This window comes from Hylobates moloch, unplaced genomic scaffold, assembly GCF_009828535.3.
Source record: "Hylobates moloch isolate HMO894 unplaced genomic scaffold, HMol_V3 SCAFFOLD_1, whole genome shotgun sequence".
In the NCBI taxonomy this organism is placed as follows: domain Eukaryota; kingdom Metazoa; phylum Chordata; class Mammalia; order Primates; family Hylobatidae; genus Hylobates; species Hylobates moloch.
In genome coordinates, this window is record NW_026652276.1 from 168,275,646 (window position 1) to 168,293,179 (window position 17,534).

A 17,534-nucleotide genomic window follows, 5' to 3' on the forward strand; every position below is an offset into this window, starting at 1 on the left:
ATGTTAGACCTAAAACCATTAAAATCCTACAAGAAAACCTAGGCAATACCATTCAGGACATAGGCGTGGGCAAGGACTTCATGTCTAAAACACCAAAAGCAATGGCAACAAAAGCAAAAATCGACAAATGGGATCTCATTAAACTAAAGAGCTTCTGCACAGCAAAAGAAACTATCATCAGAGTGAACAGGCAACCTACAGAATGGGAGAAAATTTTTGCAACCTACTCATCTGACAAAGGGCTAATATCCAGAATCTACAATGAACTCAAACAAATTTACAAGAAAAAAACAAACAACCCCATCAAAAAGTGGGCAGAGGACATGAACAGACACTTCTCAAAAGAAGACATTTATGCAGCCAAAAAACACATGAAGAAATGCTCATCATCACTGGCCATCAGAGAAATGCAAATCAAAACCACAGTGAGATACCATCTCACACCAGTTAGAATGGCCATCATTAAAAAATCAGGAAACAATAGGTGCTGGAGAGGATGTGGAGAAATAGGAACACTTTTACACTGTTGGTGGGACTGTAAACTAGTTCAACCATTGTGGAAGTCAGTGTGGCGATTCCTCAGGGATCTCAAACTAGAAATACCATTTGACCCAGCCATCCCATTACTGGGTATATACCCAAAGGACTATAAATCATGCTGCTATAAAGACACATGCACACGTATGTTTATTGCAGCACTATTCACAATAGCAAAGAGTTGGAACCAACCCAAATGTCCAACAACGATAGACTGGATTAAGAAAATGTGGCACATATACACCATGGAATACTATGCAGCCATAAAAAATGATGAGTTCGTGTCCTTTGTAGGGACATGGATGAAACTGGAAAACATCATTCTCAGTAAACTATCGCAAGGACAAAAAACCAAACACCGCATGTTCTCACTCATAGGTGGGAATTGAACAATGAGAACTCATGGACACAGGAAGGGGAACATCACACTCCGGGGACTGTTGTGGGGTGGGGGGAGGGGGGAGGGACAGCATTAGGAGATACACCTAATGCTAAATGACGAGTTAATGGGTGCAGGAAATCAACATGGCACATGGATACATATGTAACAAACCTGCACATTGTGCACATGTACCCTAAAACCCTAAAGTATAATAAAAAAAAAAAAAAAAAAAAAACCTGTCATTTTAAATTCTTGGTCAGAGAGTTCACATATTACCATCTTGTTGGGGTCATCCACCAATTTCTTGCTTTGTCTGTTTGGGGACATTATGGATCCCTGTTTGCTGTTATTTCTTATGGATGTACATATGTACATTGAAAGATCAGTTATTTATTCCAGTCTTCTTTGGCTGGCTTGTTTGGGTTTCTACTGGATGTGTTTGCTTAGAGATTCTTTGTAATTTACTTGTTGATTCTTTCTTTTTTTTTTTTTTTCTCCACTCAGTCATTACATCCTTTGTAGCACTATGCAGAACCTTAACCCTAGGTTTGCCTTGGTTCTAGTAAATAGTCAAGTACCCATTCTGGATGAGGTACATCCCAAAGGGGATATCTTGGTAGTGTGAGAAGGCTAGGTAGGAGTTCATGTCCAGGTGACCTGTGGAACGAACATCCTACAGCATGGTGCTGCTGAATAGCCACTCTGATGTGGTGTCTCCTTTGGCCAAGTTACAAAGCAGAGTTTCAGGGCTGGGGATGGTAGATTTGCCTCCTCTTTTTGGCTGTTGTCAGGGATATTTCTCCCTATAGGCGCTCCCAGTACTTCCATCCCATGGGTTGAGGCAGGGACAGGTCTCCTGCCAGGGAATCCAAGTTGGCAGGGAAGCCAGCTGTCCACCTTGATCTCACTTTCCCACTCTAGAAACCATGAGTTACAGTAAAAAATTTTATGCTTGGTGCCAGGCAGATTGGAGAAAGGGGCATCTTGGATATGGATATCTAATTCTCTTATTGTCTGCTTAGAATTTTTTCACCCTTGTGGTCTTAGGAACTATTTCCTCCTCATGTTTGACTTCTGGGATATTGCTGGTAATAATCGTGGCCCTGTATATTTGTTTTTGGCTTCTGCTGGTGGGAGGAGAGAAGACAGCTTGCTTTTGTGGTGTCAGTTTTGGAACTGGAAATCTCCTGAATCAATATTCAATCAAATCTTATCAAGCATTTTTAACAGAATCTTAGAGCAGAATAATTTCTTTTTTTTTGAGACAGAGCCTTGCTCTGTTGCCCAGGCTGGAGCGCAATGGCACCATCTCGGCTCACTGCAAGCTCCGCCTCCCGGGTGCATGCCATTCTCCTGTCTCAGCCTCCTGAGTAGCTGGGACTACAGGCACCCGCCACTATGCCTGGCTAATTTTTTGTATTTTTAGTAGAGACGTGGTTTCACTGTGTTAGCCAGGATGGTCTCGATCTCCAGACCTCGTGATCCGCCTGCCTCGGCCTCCCAAAGTGCTGGGATTACAGGCGTGAGCCACCGCGCCCAGCTGAGCAGAATAACTTCTTAACTACCCCAGATGAAAAACACTTTAGGACATTTTAACTCAAATTACCTTAAAATTTTTTCTATTTTGAAATAATTTTAGACTTACAGAAAAGTTGCAATAATAGTAAAGAAAGTTCCTTTCTACCCTTCATCTATCTTCCCTAATATCAACATTTTTCATAGTCATAGTGCAATTACCAAAACTAAAAAGTTTACAGGCTCACACCTGTAATCCCAGCACTTTGGGAGGCTGAGGTGGGTGGATCACGAGGTCAGGAGATCGAGACCACCCTGGCCAACATGGTGAAACCTCGTCTCTACTAAAAACACAAAAACTAGCTGGGTGTGGTGGCGTGCACCTGTAGTCCCAGCTACTCGGGAGGCTGAGGCAGGAGAATCACTTGAACCAGAGAGTCAGAGGTTGCAGTGAGCCAAGATAGCACCACTGCACTCTAGCCTGGTGACAGAGTGAGACTGTCCCCACAAAAAAAAAAAAGAAAGAAAATTTACTTGTGTATGTTGACTTTGTATTTAGCAATATTACTTAATGTTCTTATTTATTCTAATAATTTACTTGTAGAAGAGCTTGGATTTTCTACATATATAATTATATTATCTGTGACTAATGACCATTTTATTTCTTCCTTTTAATCCATATACCTTTTCTTTTTGCCTTATGCCACTGGCTAATTACTCTCTCAGTACAATGTTAAATAGAAGTAATGATGAGCATAACCTTTTCTAGCTTCCAATCTCAAAAGTTTTCAGTGTTTCACCACTAGATATGATGTTTGCTGCAGATTTTTATGGGTACCTTTTAGCAGATTAAAGAAATTCCCATCTATTCCTACTTTGTAAATTATGAAAAATGTTGCAACTTATCAAGTACTTCTACATTTATTGCAATATTTACATGGGTTTTTCTTCTTTAATCTCTTAAGGTGGCAAATTACATTAGTTTTCTATTGTTAAATCCAAACTTGCATTCCTGGGACAAATGCAACTGACTCATGAAGTAGTACGCTTTTTATATATTGATGGCTTTATAATATTTAGAATAATTCCCTAATGTTTAGAATTTTTACATTTTTGTTCTTGAGTAAATTTGGCCTGTAATTTTCTTTTTCATATTGTCCTTGTTAGGCGTTGACATTGAGGTTAGTGCTAGCCTCATAAAACAAGTTGGAAAATGTTCCCTCTTTTTCTACTCTCTGGGAGAGTTTGTGAAATACTGAAACCATGCCAGTTTGACAGGATCTAATATAAGAAGTTGCTTAGACAAGTACTGGAGAACTAAAAAGGTAAAGATGGAACTGCAGCAACACAGAGATAGTAAGCAGGAAGTAGCTACCAACCCTAAGGCTGAAGGGACAAAGGGAAAATACCGGGTCATTAGAAACTGCAAGGTTGAAGGAGGGACTTACAGAGCTGGGACCCAGACCTCTGAGGAGTGGTGCTACCCAGCTGGTGCTGGTACCACAGGAGTCACTCAGAAGTCTCAGGTAGGTTGCAGTCTACGCAAGGACTGTTTGATGTCTAGTTTACTCTTACAGAAAGCGTACCCTTTCTTAAGACATTTCACTTCTACCCCCAGGAAAATTGTCATAATGTGCTGAATTTGTTAGAGCAAGACAGTAGTACCATATGTAAACATCCAGTGTTCACAGTGAGAATGGTACTCTTTACCTGTGGCATGGTAGGCCACTGGCTCTCTCTTTTATGTTATCTTTCTTTTTTTTTTTTGAGATGGAGTTTCACTCTTGTTGCCCAGGCCGGAGTGCAATGGTGCAATCTCGGCTCACTGCAACCTCTGCCCCCCGGGTTCAAGCAATTCTCCTGCCTCAGCTTCCCCAGTAGCTGGGATTACAGGCGCCCGCTACCACACCCAGCTAATTTTTGTATTTTTAGTAGAGACAGGGTTTTGCCATGTAGGCCAGGCTGGTCTCCAACTCCTGACCTAAAGTGATTCGCCCCTTTGGCCTCCCAAAGTGCTGGGATTACAGGTGTGAGCCACCGCGCCCGGCCCCCTTTTATGTTTTCCATGAAATTTGCTGAATCCTCTCAGTCCCTTATGGCTTTTTTCTAATTTTCTTTGATCTTTTTTGTTTCTTTCTGTAATTTTAAAGTGATTTCAAGAGTACATGTGAAACATGCAATCAATAAGCCATCCTTAACCAGGAATTATATATAAAATTAGTTTGTTATGAATGTATTATTTGTATTTGTATTAAACTATTTCTTATAAAATAAAATAGTTGTATTAAGATTTATTTGTAATTTTGACATCTCTTACATCTTTAATTTCAACGTTTGTTTTGTAGATTCAAAGGAAAAAACATGAAAATTAAAATCAAGTTACAATTTTGCATTGGCGTAAAACATATCAGCAAATAAGATGTCTGAAAAGGAGGGCATGTCAGAAGAGCTAGAGGATACTATTAGTCAATTTAGGAAAGAATCTAGATCACAGTCAATGAAGGAGCCTGACTTTATTAAAGAAACATCAAATTTGATAAATGAAGCTTCTGATTACTTGGAAGGGAAATCTTCTAACCAAATTTATGAAACACATCCTAGACAGAATACATTAGAGTCAACATCTTCCTCTGGAAGCAAGTCTAAGAGAAATGAAGAACAAAGGAAAAATCTTCAATTTTCTGAAACAAGCACTAGAACAGAAACTTCACAGGGTTTATCATCACTAACTGGGAGGACTGCAGAATATCAGGCTTTGGTTAACTTCCTAACTCATGAAACAGTAGGAGAAGTTAGTCCACAAGTCTCTGAAGAAAATCAGAAACAACTTGGCTTAGGGGCAGATAACTTTACAGTTAACCTTGAGGCCAAGGGTTTACAGGAATTTCCTAAGGACATTTTAAAAATCAAATATGTAAAATATCTATATTTAGACAGGAATCAAATCAAAACTTTTCAAGGGGCAGACTCAGGTGATCTGTTAGGACTTGAAATTCTATCCCTGCAAGAAAATGGATTATCATCACTTCCATCTGAAATTCAGTTACTACATAATTTAAGGATATTAAACGTCAGTCACAACCACATATCACATATACCTAAAGAAATATCTCAGCTTGGGAATATCAGACAACTCTTTTTTTATAACAATTACATTGAAAATTTTCCTTCTGACTTAGAATGTCTTGGAAACTTGGAAATTTTAAGTTTGGGTAAAAATAAATTAAGACATATACCAGACACTCTGCCTAGTTTAAAAAACTTGAGGGTTCTCAATTTGGAATATAATCAGTTAACAATATTTCCTAAAGCTCTCTGCTTCCTTCCAAAGTTAATTTCACTCGACCTTACTGGAAACCTAATAAGCAGTTTGCCAAAAGAAATTAGGGAGCTTAAAAATTTAGAAACACTTTTACTGGATCACAATAAGCTTACCTTTCTGGCTGTAGAAATTTTTCAGTTACTCAGAATAAAAGAACTCCAACTGGCCGACAATAAATTGGAAGTTATTTCACACAAAATTGAGAATTTCAGGGAACTTAGGATTCTTATACTTGATAAAAATTTATTGAAAAATATACCAGAGAAAATATCTTGCTGTGCAATGTTGGAATGCCTTAGTCTTAGTGATAATAAATTAACAGAACTTCCTAAGAACATCCATAAGCTTAACAATTTAAGAAAACTCCATGTAAACAGAAATAATATGGTAAAAATAACTGACAGTATCTCACATCTTAATAACATATGCAGTCTAGAATTTTCAGGAAACATAATCACAGGTGTTCCCATTGAAATAAAAAACTGCCAAAAAATAATTAAAATTGAATTGAGTTATAACAAAATAATGTATTTTCCATTGGGACTGTGTGCTTTAGATTCTCTTTATTATTTGAATGTTAATGGAAATTATATTTCAGAAATACCTGTGGATATATCTTTCAGTAAACAACTGCTTCATTTAGAATTGAGTGAAAACAAACTCCTCATATTTTCTGAGCACTTTTGTTCTCTTATTAATCTTAAATACCTGGATCTTGGTAAAAACCAAATAAAGAAAATTCCAGCATCAATTTCTAATATGATATCACTCCATGTACTTATTTTATGCTGTAATAAATTTGAAACTTTCCCTAGAGAATTGTGTACTTTAGAAAATTTGCAAGTACTTGATCTTTCAGAAAACCAATTACAGAAAATCTCTTCAGACATCTGTAATTTAAAAGGAATCCAGAAATTAAACTTCTCAAGCAATCAATTTATACATTTTCCTATTGAACTGTGCCAACTTCAATCACTGGAGCAGCTGAATATAAGTCAGATAAAAGGGAGAAAGGTAAGAGACTGGTATTGTGGGCTTTGTGGGGAAGGAGAGACTGGAGAGGATCAGAATCCAAGCTGTGGTGTATCTGTGGGTACCGTATGTGTGTTTTAAGTTGAGCTGAAATATTTTATTTTTTAAATGAAAGCCTTCCCCATCCCCACCAAACATGGCTTATAAATACACTTCACAACACAAAAGCTGTACAGGAAAATATGAAGCAATGAAAGCTGACAGTGCTATAGATTCCTTTTTATTTCGGTGTAATTGTAAAAGGAGTTTTGAAGTTATGAATGTCATATAAACACATTATTGAAAGTTTGGAAAGTGATAAAAGTAAAACAAAAATCATTCCACAAGCATATCATTGTATTATAACTACTGGCATACGTTGACACAACTTTTAGTCTTTTTTCCCGTTATGCATGTGGTTTCATAAGGAATTATAAAAGACTACACACTCAATTTTAAATTCTTCTTTTTTTAACCAATAAGCATTTCTCTTTGATATAACCATCTTCCCAATAAATTGTTATAACCAGTACATGATTTATAGATCTAAACCTCTTGTTATGCATTTATGAATGTTATAATTTTCTTCATAATAATGCTGTGATTAATTTTTCCATAAATATAGCCTTTTTCATATTTTAGACTATTTCCTTAGGAAATTTTTCCTGAAGAATTGCTAGATCAATAAGTATTAACATTTTTAGAGATTAGCATTTTATCTTACTGAGACTCTAAGTGTAAGTTTTATGGAAATAATTTTTTAATAACTAAAACATTACTGATTTATATGAAGATCTTAGTAAACAAATGAAAAGAACACAGCTATTATCTAAGGCAGGGCTTCCCAAAGTCTGCTCCTAAAAGCCCTAGTCCCATTAGCGTCTGCTCAAAAAAAAAGGGAGGAGGGGAGCAGTGTCTGTGATCAAATAGCTTTAAGAAGCACTGGGTTCTTCTCTTAAAGAATAACAATGAATACTGATCTATTAAAAGCTTTGAAGAGTCTTGCACTAATTTTCCCAAAATATTCCCATATTTCCCAAACTTATTTGACCATTTTTAACGTAACAGCTATCATATACTACATTTCCAGAAAAGTACTTCCAGGGAATACTTGCTTAAGCAGATGGAATGAATAATGATACAGCTTGTATTTAAAAAGTTGATTTTGCACTAACAGACAATTTTTAGTTCTGCAATATAATAATCAGTTAATTCATTGACTGATTCATAACCATCTCACTCATTTTCTCCTCTTATAAGATAGCTGTTGGTATCTCCAATGTTATGTACTTAACTCTCTCTTTTTTATTAACTCCTTTCTCACCACACCTGCTGTCACTTACATGCACATTATCCTAAAGTCTACATGACTAGAGCTGATCTCACACCAGTGCTGTGGTCCCATAGTTCCCATTTTTTTCCTGGAAATTATACATTTTCTATTCTTTTGTTGTCACACACTCAATATAACTTCAAAGTCAGCTGATTTTTCTTCCATCTCCTTTCAAAACTTCTCCATTTCTGTTTGTGATGCCAGTTTTTTTTTTAAACCTGCCAGGTTAAACTCATGAAATCATTCTTGTTCCTTTTCCATCATTTGTTATACCTCATCTTACACCAAAATTGTATCATTTTTCCTCTGAAAAAGCTGTTGGATTATCTCCCTCATTTTCCAGTGTCACTGTCTACAACCTGGTCCTTGGTTATCACTCACTTCATGCATAGATTTATGCCAGGAGCCTCCTCCCTTTTAGCAAGCCTTATCAAAGCTGTCAGACTTCATTGCAGAGGACTATTCTCCATGTATCATACTTGCCTGTCAGGAATCCAAATTGCATATCTGTTGCCTTTTCAAAGTGAGTAGCTGCCCAAGGCAACAGTCCACATATTTGCAACATCATTACAAAGGTCATCAAATGGAAAAAATGATTTACAAGAACTCCTGTCAAAAAGAATATCCCATGTAGTTGAAAATATCACTTGATAACCCCCTTGGGGTGGAAATGAAATGCCCAAATAATTAACTTATATAATAGCAGATGGTCACTTATCTGAAGAAAAGTCAGATTAATCACAGGGCTTTTATTTTACTAAAGGAAGGATGTCCAACAGAAACCTTCCTTCTATATGAATTCTATCATCATACAGCTCTCAGACACCACCTCTAGTAAATGCTGAGAAGGTAATTAAAGAATATTTGTTTCAATGAATGTCAAATAATGAACCCACCTACCTGTTTTGATCTGACTCCTACTTCATAGGCCAGGCTCTCAAGTCTTGCCATAGCCTGGTTCCATGCTCCTTATCCAAACAAATCTCCCTCTGCTTTGCATCACCTTTTTTCGCTGGTCAGCTTCTCACTGGCCATTATTATGCATGATATTTATCTTGCCTTAAGTGTCCTGTAACTTTTTTCTAATTCTATTCATTCTTTGTTTTTGTTTTTGTTTTGTTTTGTTTTTTTGAGACAGAGTCTCACTCTGTCGCTCAGGCTGGAGGACAGTGGTGAGATCTCAGCTCATTGCAACCTCCGCCTCCCGGATTCAAGTGATTCCCCTGCCTCAGGCTCCTGAGTAGCTGGGATTACAGGCACTCACCTCCACGTCCAGCTAATTTTTGTATTTTTAGTAGAGATGGGGTTTCACCATGTTGCCCAGGCTGGTCTCGAATTCCTGTGATCCACCCACCTTGGCCTCCCAAAGTGCTGGGATTGCAGGTGTGAGCCACCGAGCCCAGCCACCTATTCATTCTTAAGAGGCTATTCAAGTTCTACTTTTTACGTGAAGCTTTACTTTAGTTCTCTGATTTGTAGTAATGTACCTTTTCTAAACTTTCATTAATCAGTTATTAATTGTATTATTTTGGCATTGGATTACCTATTGCTTCATTCCATTTCCTGATTTTTTCATATGGATATATTGTGTTCCCTAAAATAAATTTTAATCTCCGTGAAGTTGGAGACTATCTCTTATGCTTCCTTTATACCTGGAAGAACATATAGCACAACATCCAGAATGTACCTTGTTGTTTAGCTATTTCAGAGGTGCCTATACATTCAAAATTGTTTTGTTCATAGAGCTTCCTTTATTTCAAAAGCCACTCATAATGGCCCTATTTTCTCTAAATATGCATATTTCTTCTTCATTTTAACAGAATATTTTAATTCCTGCAATTTTGCAACACTTTTTATAGTAGGAATTTTTATTTAAGGTCACATTGCCAAACTGTGACTCCATTATTAAACATTTGGTCAAAATGCATTTTGTGCCTAGGAACACATAAAAAAGTATAAAACATGTGTATCATGTCATTCAGAAAATCTAAAAAAACGCACACAAAAGATGAATAAAAAGCAATGGGGCCTGGCGAGGTAGCTCATGCCCTTAATCCCAGCACTTTGGGAGGCCGGGGTGGGAGGATCACCTGAGGACAGGAGTTCGAAACTAGCTTGGCCAACATGGCAAAACCCCGTTCTACTAAAAATACAAAAATTAGCTGGGCATGGTATGGGCACCTGTGATCCCAGGTACTCGAGAGGCTGAGGCAGGAGAATTGCTTGAACCCGGGAGGCGGAGGTTGCAGTGAGCTGAGATCACGCCATTGCCCTCCAGCCTGGGTGACAGATCAAGATCCCCGTCTCAAAAAAAAAAAAAAAAAAAAGCAATGTTGATAGGACTAGGAATAAGGAGATCAAATGTGGGATGGAGTAGTTGGAAAAGATTTCCAGGAGGGGGGCGGGAAAGAAGCCAAAACAGGGTCAGATTTAGGGAGAAGAGAATGGGATAAAGAGGTAATGAACACTGAGTGATGGGAATGTGAGCAAAGTGGGTAGCAAGCCACAGGGTTGAATTAGAAGCATTGGTCAGATTGGGAAGGTACTTGGATGTCACACAATATCTTGTGGGTTTTAGTCAGAAGGGACAGTCAGTCACAAAGAATTTGTGACATAATAAAAATATCTCCTTTTTAAGACAAAAACAAAAACAGACAAAACTCTTTCATTTGATATTAGAAAAAATTTTAGTCATGCAAATATGTATGTATTTATAAATGTATAATTGTGTAATCTTTGTTACAGTTAACAAGACTTCCAGGAGAGCTATCTAATATGACTCAACTTAAAGAACTTGATATCTCAAATAATGCAATCAGAGAGATTCCAAGAAATATAGGAGAACTGAGAAATTTGGTTAGTTTACATGCATACAATAATCAAATAAGTTATCTTCCACCATCTTTGCTATCTTTAAATAATCTGCAGCAACTAAACCTGAGCGGTGAGTGTCAAGCATAATCAGTAAGCATAATCAATAAGTAGAGTATTAACGTCTGAGTTGCAAATTTTGCTGACCAGATACAGAATGGCAAAGAGTCAACATAAGGTATTAAGTCACCATTAGAAGGAAATGACTGTCCTAGGTACAGAAAATGAAAGCAAAGTATAAGGTCCAGTTCTTGCCTTGAAAGAGTAGGAGAGGCTGAACCTATTTTCATTTATTTTCTCTCTTCTCTGCCTATACCCAGTCATTTAGTATTTCTTCCCTTTCTGAACCCAACCTCACCTCTTCCTCTACACACACCTACACAACCTCAGGTCAGCATTTTTTCTGCGTTTCCTTCTCTGTTGGCTCCCCTGATACTTCCCCTATACCCTATAATACTCTAATACCTTACGTGGAGTCATTTACAAGGTAAAGCATCACAATAACCAAAACAAAATAAAAATGACATTGTAGAAAAGAAAATAAACCACTCTAAAGATATCAGAAAAGATTTCCTAAAGTACAACAAATACTGCGTTGATTATATATATATAGATACACATACACACATATATATACGCACATATATGTACACATATATACATATATACACATATATATGTACATATATATACACACATATATTTATTTATTTGTTTGTTTGTTTATTTATTTATTTATTTTGAGACAGGGTCTCACTCTGTTGCCCAAGCTGGAGCACAGTGGCAGGATCATGTCTCACTGCAGACTTGACCTCTCTAGGCTCAGGTGATCCACCTGCCTCAGCCTCCCAAAGTGCTGGGATTATAGGCATGAGCCACCATGCCCAGCCAGCAGTGTCTTTAAAAGCCTAATTTTGGAAGTGACATAACATCACTTCTGCTCTATTCTATTGATCACACAGACCAACCTTGGTATAATGTGGAAGGGGACTACACAAGGGGGTAACAGGAGGTAGATATCATTGTGGGCTAACAGATAGCCCTAATTCTATTTGAGTAATTGAATTTGTAGTTAAAAGCTCTCATACAAAGAAAATTTCTAGCTCAGATAACTTCACTGGTGAATTCTATGAAGTATTTTACAGAAGAAACAATGCCAATTTCAAAAAGGATTCACTGGTGAATTCTTTCAAGTATTTTACAGAAGAAATCATTAAATTAGGCCGGGCATGGGGGCTCATGCCTGTAATTCCAGCACTTTGGGAGGCCGAGGGGGGCGGATCGCTTGAGGTCAGGAGTTCGATGCCAGCCTGGCCAATATGGTGAAACCCCGGCTCTACTTAAAGAAAAAAAAAAAAATTAGTCGGGTGTGGTGGGGCACACCTGTAATCAAAATCAAAACTACTCAGGAAGCTGAGGCAGGAGAATCGCTTAGACCCAGGAGGCGGGGGTTGCAATGAGCTGAGATTGTGCCACTGCACTCCAGCCTGGGTGACAGAGTGAGACTCTGTCTGAAAGAATCAAGGAAAGAAAAGAAAGAAGGAAGGAAGGAAGGAAGGAACGAAGGAAGGAAGGAAGAAGGAAGGAAGGAACGAAGGAAGGAAGGAAGGAAAGAAGGAGAAACAATGCCAATTTAAAAAATTCTGTCATAAAATTGAGGATAAAACATGTCTCAGTTCATTCTATGAGGCCAGCATTATCCTAATACCATAATAAGACAAAGACATTACTTGGAAACTTACAGAATAATATCCTGCTTGAACATCGATGCAAAATTCCTTAATGAATTAAAGCAAATCAAATCCATCAATATAAAAAATGATATCATGTTGTGACCAAGTGGGATTTATCCTGGGAATGCAAGGTTGAGTCAATATTCAAAAACTAATGCATATAATTCACCATCTGAACAGGCTTACGAAAAGCCATATGAACTTCTCACTGTAAGTATAAAAAGCAAAGCAAGCAGATGTGGTGGTTCATGCCTGTAATCCCAGCTACTTGGCAGACATAGGCAGGAGGATTGCTTGAGCTCAGGAGTTTGAGGCTGCAGTAAGTTATGATTGTGCCACTGCATTCCAGCCTGGGCAACAGAACAAGACCTCATCTCAAAAAAAAAAAAAAAAAAAAGCAATTATCATATGAAAAAATGCAATTTCCATTCAAGATTTTCAAAAACAAACAACAAAAACTCTCAGCAAGCTAGAAATAGAAGAGATTTCTCAACTTGAAAAAGTGCATCTGCAAAACTCCTATAGCTAATATCACACTCCATGGTAAACGATTTATTTTCCACTATGATCAGGATTAAAGTAAAGTTCTCCTTTCTCACCACTTCTTTTTGACATTATAACTGGAATCCTAACTAGCACAACAACACAAGAAAAAGAAACAAAAAGTAAACAGATTGTGAAGGAAGAAGAAAAAACTATTTCTGATAATAGAGACACATTGTCTAGGTCAAAAATCCCAAAGGATCTACAGAACAAGTAAGCTTAGCAAGATTGCCATATACAGAGTTAATATACAAAAATCAATCATATTTCTACAGACTAGCAAGAAATGATTGGAAATTGATTTCTTTAAAAGTACAATTTAAAATGGTACCCAAACCATAAATAAATCTAACAAATTACATATAAGATCTATATGCTGAAAACTGTAACATAGATAAAACTAAATAAACCTAAAGTAGAGAGATATATAGTGTTTATAAATTGGAAGGCAATATTGTTAATATGTCGGTTTTCCCAAAACTTATCTTTAAATTCAACTCAATTTCAATAAAATCCTAGCAGAGTTTTTTGTTTCAGAAAACAATGAGGTAATTCTAAAATGTATATAAAAAGTCAAAGGAACTAGAATAGCTGAAACAATTTTGAAGAAGAAAAACAAAGCTGGATGATTCACACAACCTGATTTCAAGACTTATGCAAAACTGTAGTCATGAAGACAGTGATAGTATTGGCAAAACAACAGACATAAGGATCAATGGGACAGAATAGAGAGTCTAGAAATAGATCCACCTATGATGGTTAATATTGAGTGTCAACTTGATTGGATTGCAGGATGCAAAGTATTGTTCCTGGGTGTGTCTGTAAGGGTGTTCCCAAAGGAGATTAACATCTGAGTCAGTGGACTGGGAGAGGCAGACCCACCCTCAATCTGGGTGGGCACAATCTAATCAGCTGCCAGCTCCACTAGAATAAAGCAGGCAGAAAAATGTGGAAGGACTAGACTGGCTTTGTCTTCTGGCCTCCATCTTTCTCCCATGCTGGATGCTTCCTGCCCTCAAACACTGGACTCCAAGTTCTTCAGCTTTTGCGCTCTTGAACTTACACCACTGGTTTGCCAGGGGCTCTAGGGCCTTTGGCCACAGACTGAAGGCTGCACTATTGGATTCCCTACTTTAGAGGTTTCGGGACTTGGACTTGCTTCCTTGTGCCTCAGCTTGCAGATGGCCCATTGCAGGACTTCACCTTGTGGTTGTGTGAGTCAATACTCCTTAATAAACTCCCTTTTATATATATGTCTATCCTATTAGTCCTGTCCCTCTGGAGAACTCTGACTAATACACCCACTATATGGTAGTCCTATCCCTCTAGAGAACCCTGAATGATATACCCACTATGTGGTCATCCGATTTTTGCCATGGTAGTTCCCCCTTATCCACAGTTTCACTTTCCATGGTTTTACTCATGGTCAACAGTGGTCTGAAAATGTTAACTGGCAAATTCCAGAAATAAACAATTCATAAGTTTAAAATTGTGCACTTTTCTGAGCAGCGTGATGAAATCTCACACTGTCCTACTTGGGATGTGAATCCATTTACTGCATGTGCTCCCTGCCTGTCAGTCACTTAGTAGCAGTCTCAGTTATCAGATCCACTGTCACAGTATCACAGTGCTTGTGTTTGTGTAACCCTTATGTTACTTATTAATGGCCCTAAAGCACAAGAGTAGTGATGCTGGCAATTTGGATACACCAAAGAGAAGCCTTAAAGTGCTTCCTTTAAGTGAAAAGGTGAAAGTTCTCAACTTGGAAAGAAAAGAATCATATGATGAGGTTGCTAAGATCTGCGCTAAGGAAGAATATTCTATCGATGAATTTGTGAAGATGGAAAAAGAAATTTGTGCTAATTTGGCTGTTGCACCTCAAACTACAAAATTACAGCCACAGTGCATGATAAGTGCTTAGTTAAGAAGGAAAAGGCATTAAATTTGTGGGTGAAAGACATGAACAGATGTGTTCTGATTGACAGCAATCATGTTTGATACTGTATTCAGTTTGTAGGCATCAGCTGGGGGGTCTTGGAAGGTATCTCCCATTGATAAGGAGGAACTACTGTAATCCAACAGAGAAAGAACATTATTTTCAACAAATATTGCTGGATCAACTGGATGTCCAAAAGCCAAAACAAAACAAAATAAAACAAAAACAAATAAATAACCATAATATAATTTTGATCCTACACACTATATAAAAATATTACCTCAAAATGAATCACAGACCTAAATGTAAAAGCTAAAACTACAAAACTTCTAGATAAGAACATAGAAAAATATTGTTTTTCAAAAAAAAAAGTGAAAAAATATTAAAAGTCTGGGTGTCATGGCTCATGCCTACAGTCCCAGAACTTTGGGAGGCTGAGATGTGAGGATTGCTTGAGACTCAGGAGTTTGGGACCAGCCTGGGCAACATGGGGAAACCCCATCTCTACAAACAAAATACAAAAAAATTAGCTGGGCATGGTGGTGCACTCCTGTAGTCCCAGCTGCTTGAGAGGCTGAGGTGGGAGGATCACTTGAACCCATGAGGCTGAGGCTGCAATAAGCCAAGATCGTGCCACTGCACTCCAGCCTGGGTGACAAAGCCAGACCCTGTCTCAAAAAAAAAAGGTGAAAAAAATTGAAAACTTGGCAAAGATTTCTTATATACAACACTGAAATTACAATCCACAAATAAACCTAATTGATAAGTTGGTTTTCATCAAAATTGGAAGCTTCTCGGCTGGGCCTGGTGGCTCATGCCTGTAATCCCAGCACTTTGGAAAGCTGAGGCAGGTGGATCTCCTGAGGTCAGGAGTTCGAGACCAGCCTGGCCAACATGGTGAAACCCCGTCTCTACTAAAAATACAAAACGATTAGCCAGGCCTGCTGGCAGGCGCCTGTAATCCCAGCTACTTGGGAGGCTGAGGCAGAAGAATCGCTTGAACCCAGGAAGCAGAGGTTACAGCGAGCCAAGATGTTGCCACTGCACTCCAGCTTGGCCGACAAGAGCAAGACTAAATAAAGGCTTTTTAAATTTTTTTATTTTTTTTTATGACAGAGTCTTGCTGTGTCACCCAGCCTTGAGTGCAGTGGCACGATCTAGGTTCACTGCAGCTTCTGCCTCCGGGGTTTCCTGCCTCAGCCTCCTGAGTAGCTGGGATTACAGGCGCCTGCCACCATGCCCAGCTAATTTTTGTATACTTTTAGTAGAGATGGGGATTCACTATGTTGCCCAGGCTTGTCTCAAATTCCTGACCTCAAGTTATCCACCTGCCTCGGCCTCCCAAAGTGCTGAGATTATAGGCATGAGCCACTGCGCCCGGCTCGAAAGACATTTTTTAAAAGAATGCAAAGCAAAGCCATGGATTGGAAGAAAATATTTGCTTAATACTTAAAAAAAAAAAAAAAAACTAAAAACAAAATTAAGAAGTCAAACAACTTAATAAAAATTGGTATAAATTTTGAACAGATAATTTACTAAGAAGCTATATGAATGAAAAATAAGCATAAAAGGCTGGGCGTGGTGGCTCACGCCTATAATCCCAGCACTTTGGGAGGTTGAGGCAGGTGGGTCGCTTGAGGTCAGTAGTTCAAGACCAGCCTAGCCAACATAGTGAAACCCCATTTCTACTAAAAATACAAAAATTAGCTGGGCATGGTGGCTTGTGCCTATGGTCCCAGCTACTCGGGAGACTGAGGCACAAGAATTGCATGAACCCTGGAGGCAGAGGCTGAGGTGAGCTGAAATCACACCACTACCCTACAACCTGGGTGACAGAGCTAGACTCTGTCTCAAAATAAAAAAGAAAGAAGAAAAAAAAGAAGCATATGAAAATATTATGCTTATTAGTCATATTAGAGAAACGCAAATTAACTATACAATGAAATATTGCTATTAGAATAGTTAAAATTAGGCTGGGCGCAGTGGCTCACGCCTGTAATCCCAGCACTTTGGGAGGCCCAGGCGGGCAGATCATGAGGTCAGGAGTTTGAGACCAGCCTGACCAATATGGGGAAACCTCGTCTCTACTAAAAATACAAAAATTAGCTGGTGTGGTGGCACGTGCCTATAGTCCCAGCTACTCAGGAGACTGAGGCAGAAGAATTGCTTGAACCCGGGAGGTGGAGGTTGCAGTGAGCCGAGGTAACGCCACTGCACTCCAGCGTGGGCGACAGAGCGAGATTCCATCCAAAAAAAAAAAAGAATAGTTAAAATTAAAATCTGATAATACCAAAAGCTATCAAAATACAAGTAACTGAAACTCTGATACACTGATGAAAGAAATACAAAAT

At 38.3% G+C, this 17,534-nt stretch overlaps 2 protein-coding genes across 3 annotated transcripts in view; one reads left to right on the forward strand and one right to left on the reverse strand.

Annotated features, from left to right (window-relative positions):
• The window catches only part of ANKIB1 (ankyrin repeat and IBR domain containing 1), a 270,873-nt gene that overhangs the window by 234,843 nt on the left and 18,496 nt on the right, over positions 1 to 17,534 (reverse strand). The window lies entirely within an intron of this gene.
• Positions 1 to 17,534, forward strand: part of LRRD1 (leucine rich repeats and death domain containing 1) — a 44,845-nt gene that overhangs the window by 17,541 nt on the left and 9,770 nt on the right. For both annotated transcript variants that reach the window (XM_032761104.2, XM_058424764.1), the window contains exons 2-3: positions 4,780 to 6,770; positions 10,846 to 11,044. In XM_032761104.2, the coding sequence (XP_032616995.1) occupies positions 4,854 to 6,770; positions 10,846 to 11,044 (2,116 nt within the window). In that variant the 5' untranslated portion in view covers positions 4,780 to 4,853. The remainder of the gene's footprint in view (positions 1 to 4,779; positions 6,771 to 10,845; positions 11,045 to 17,534) is intronic.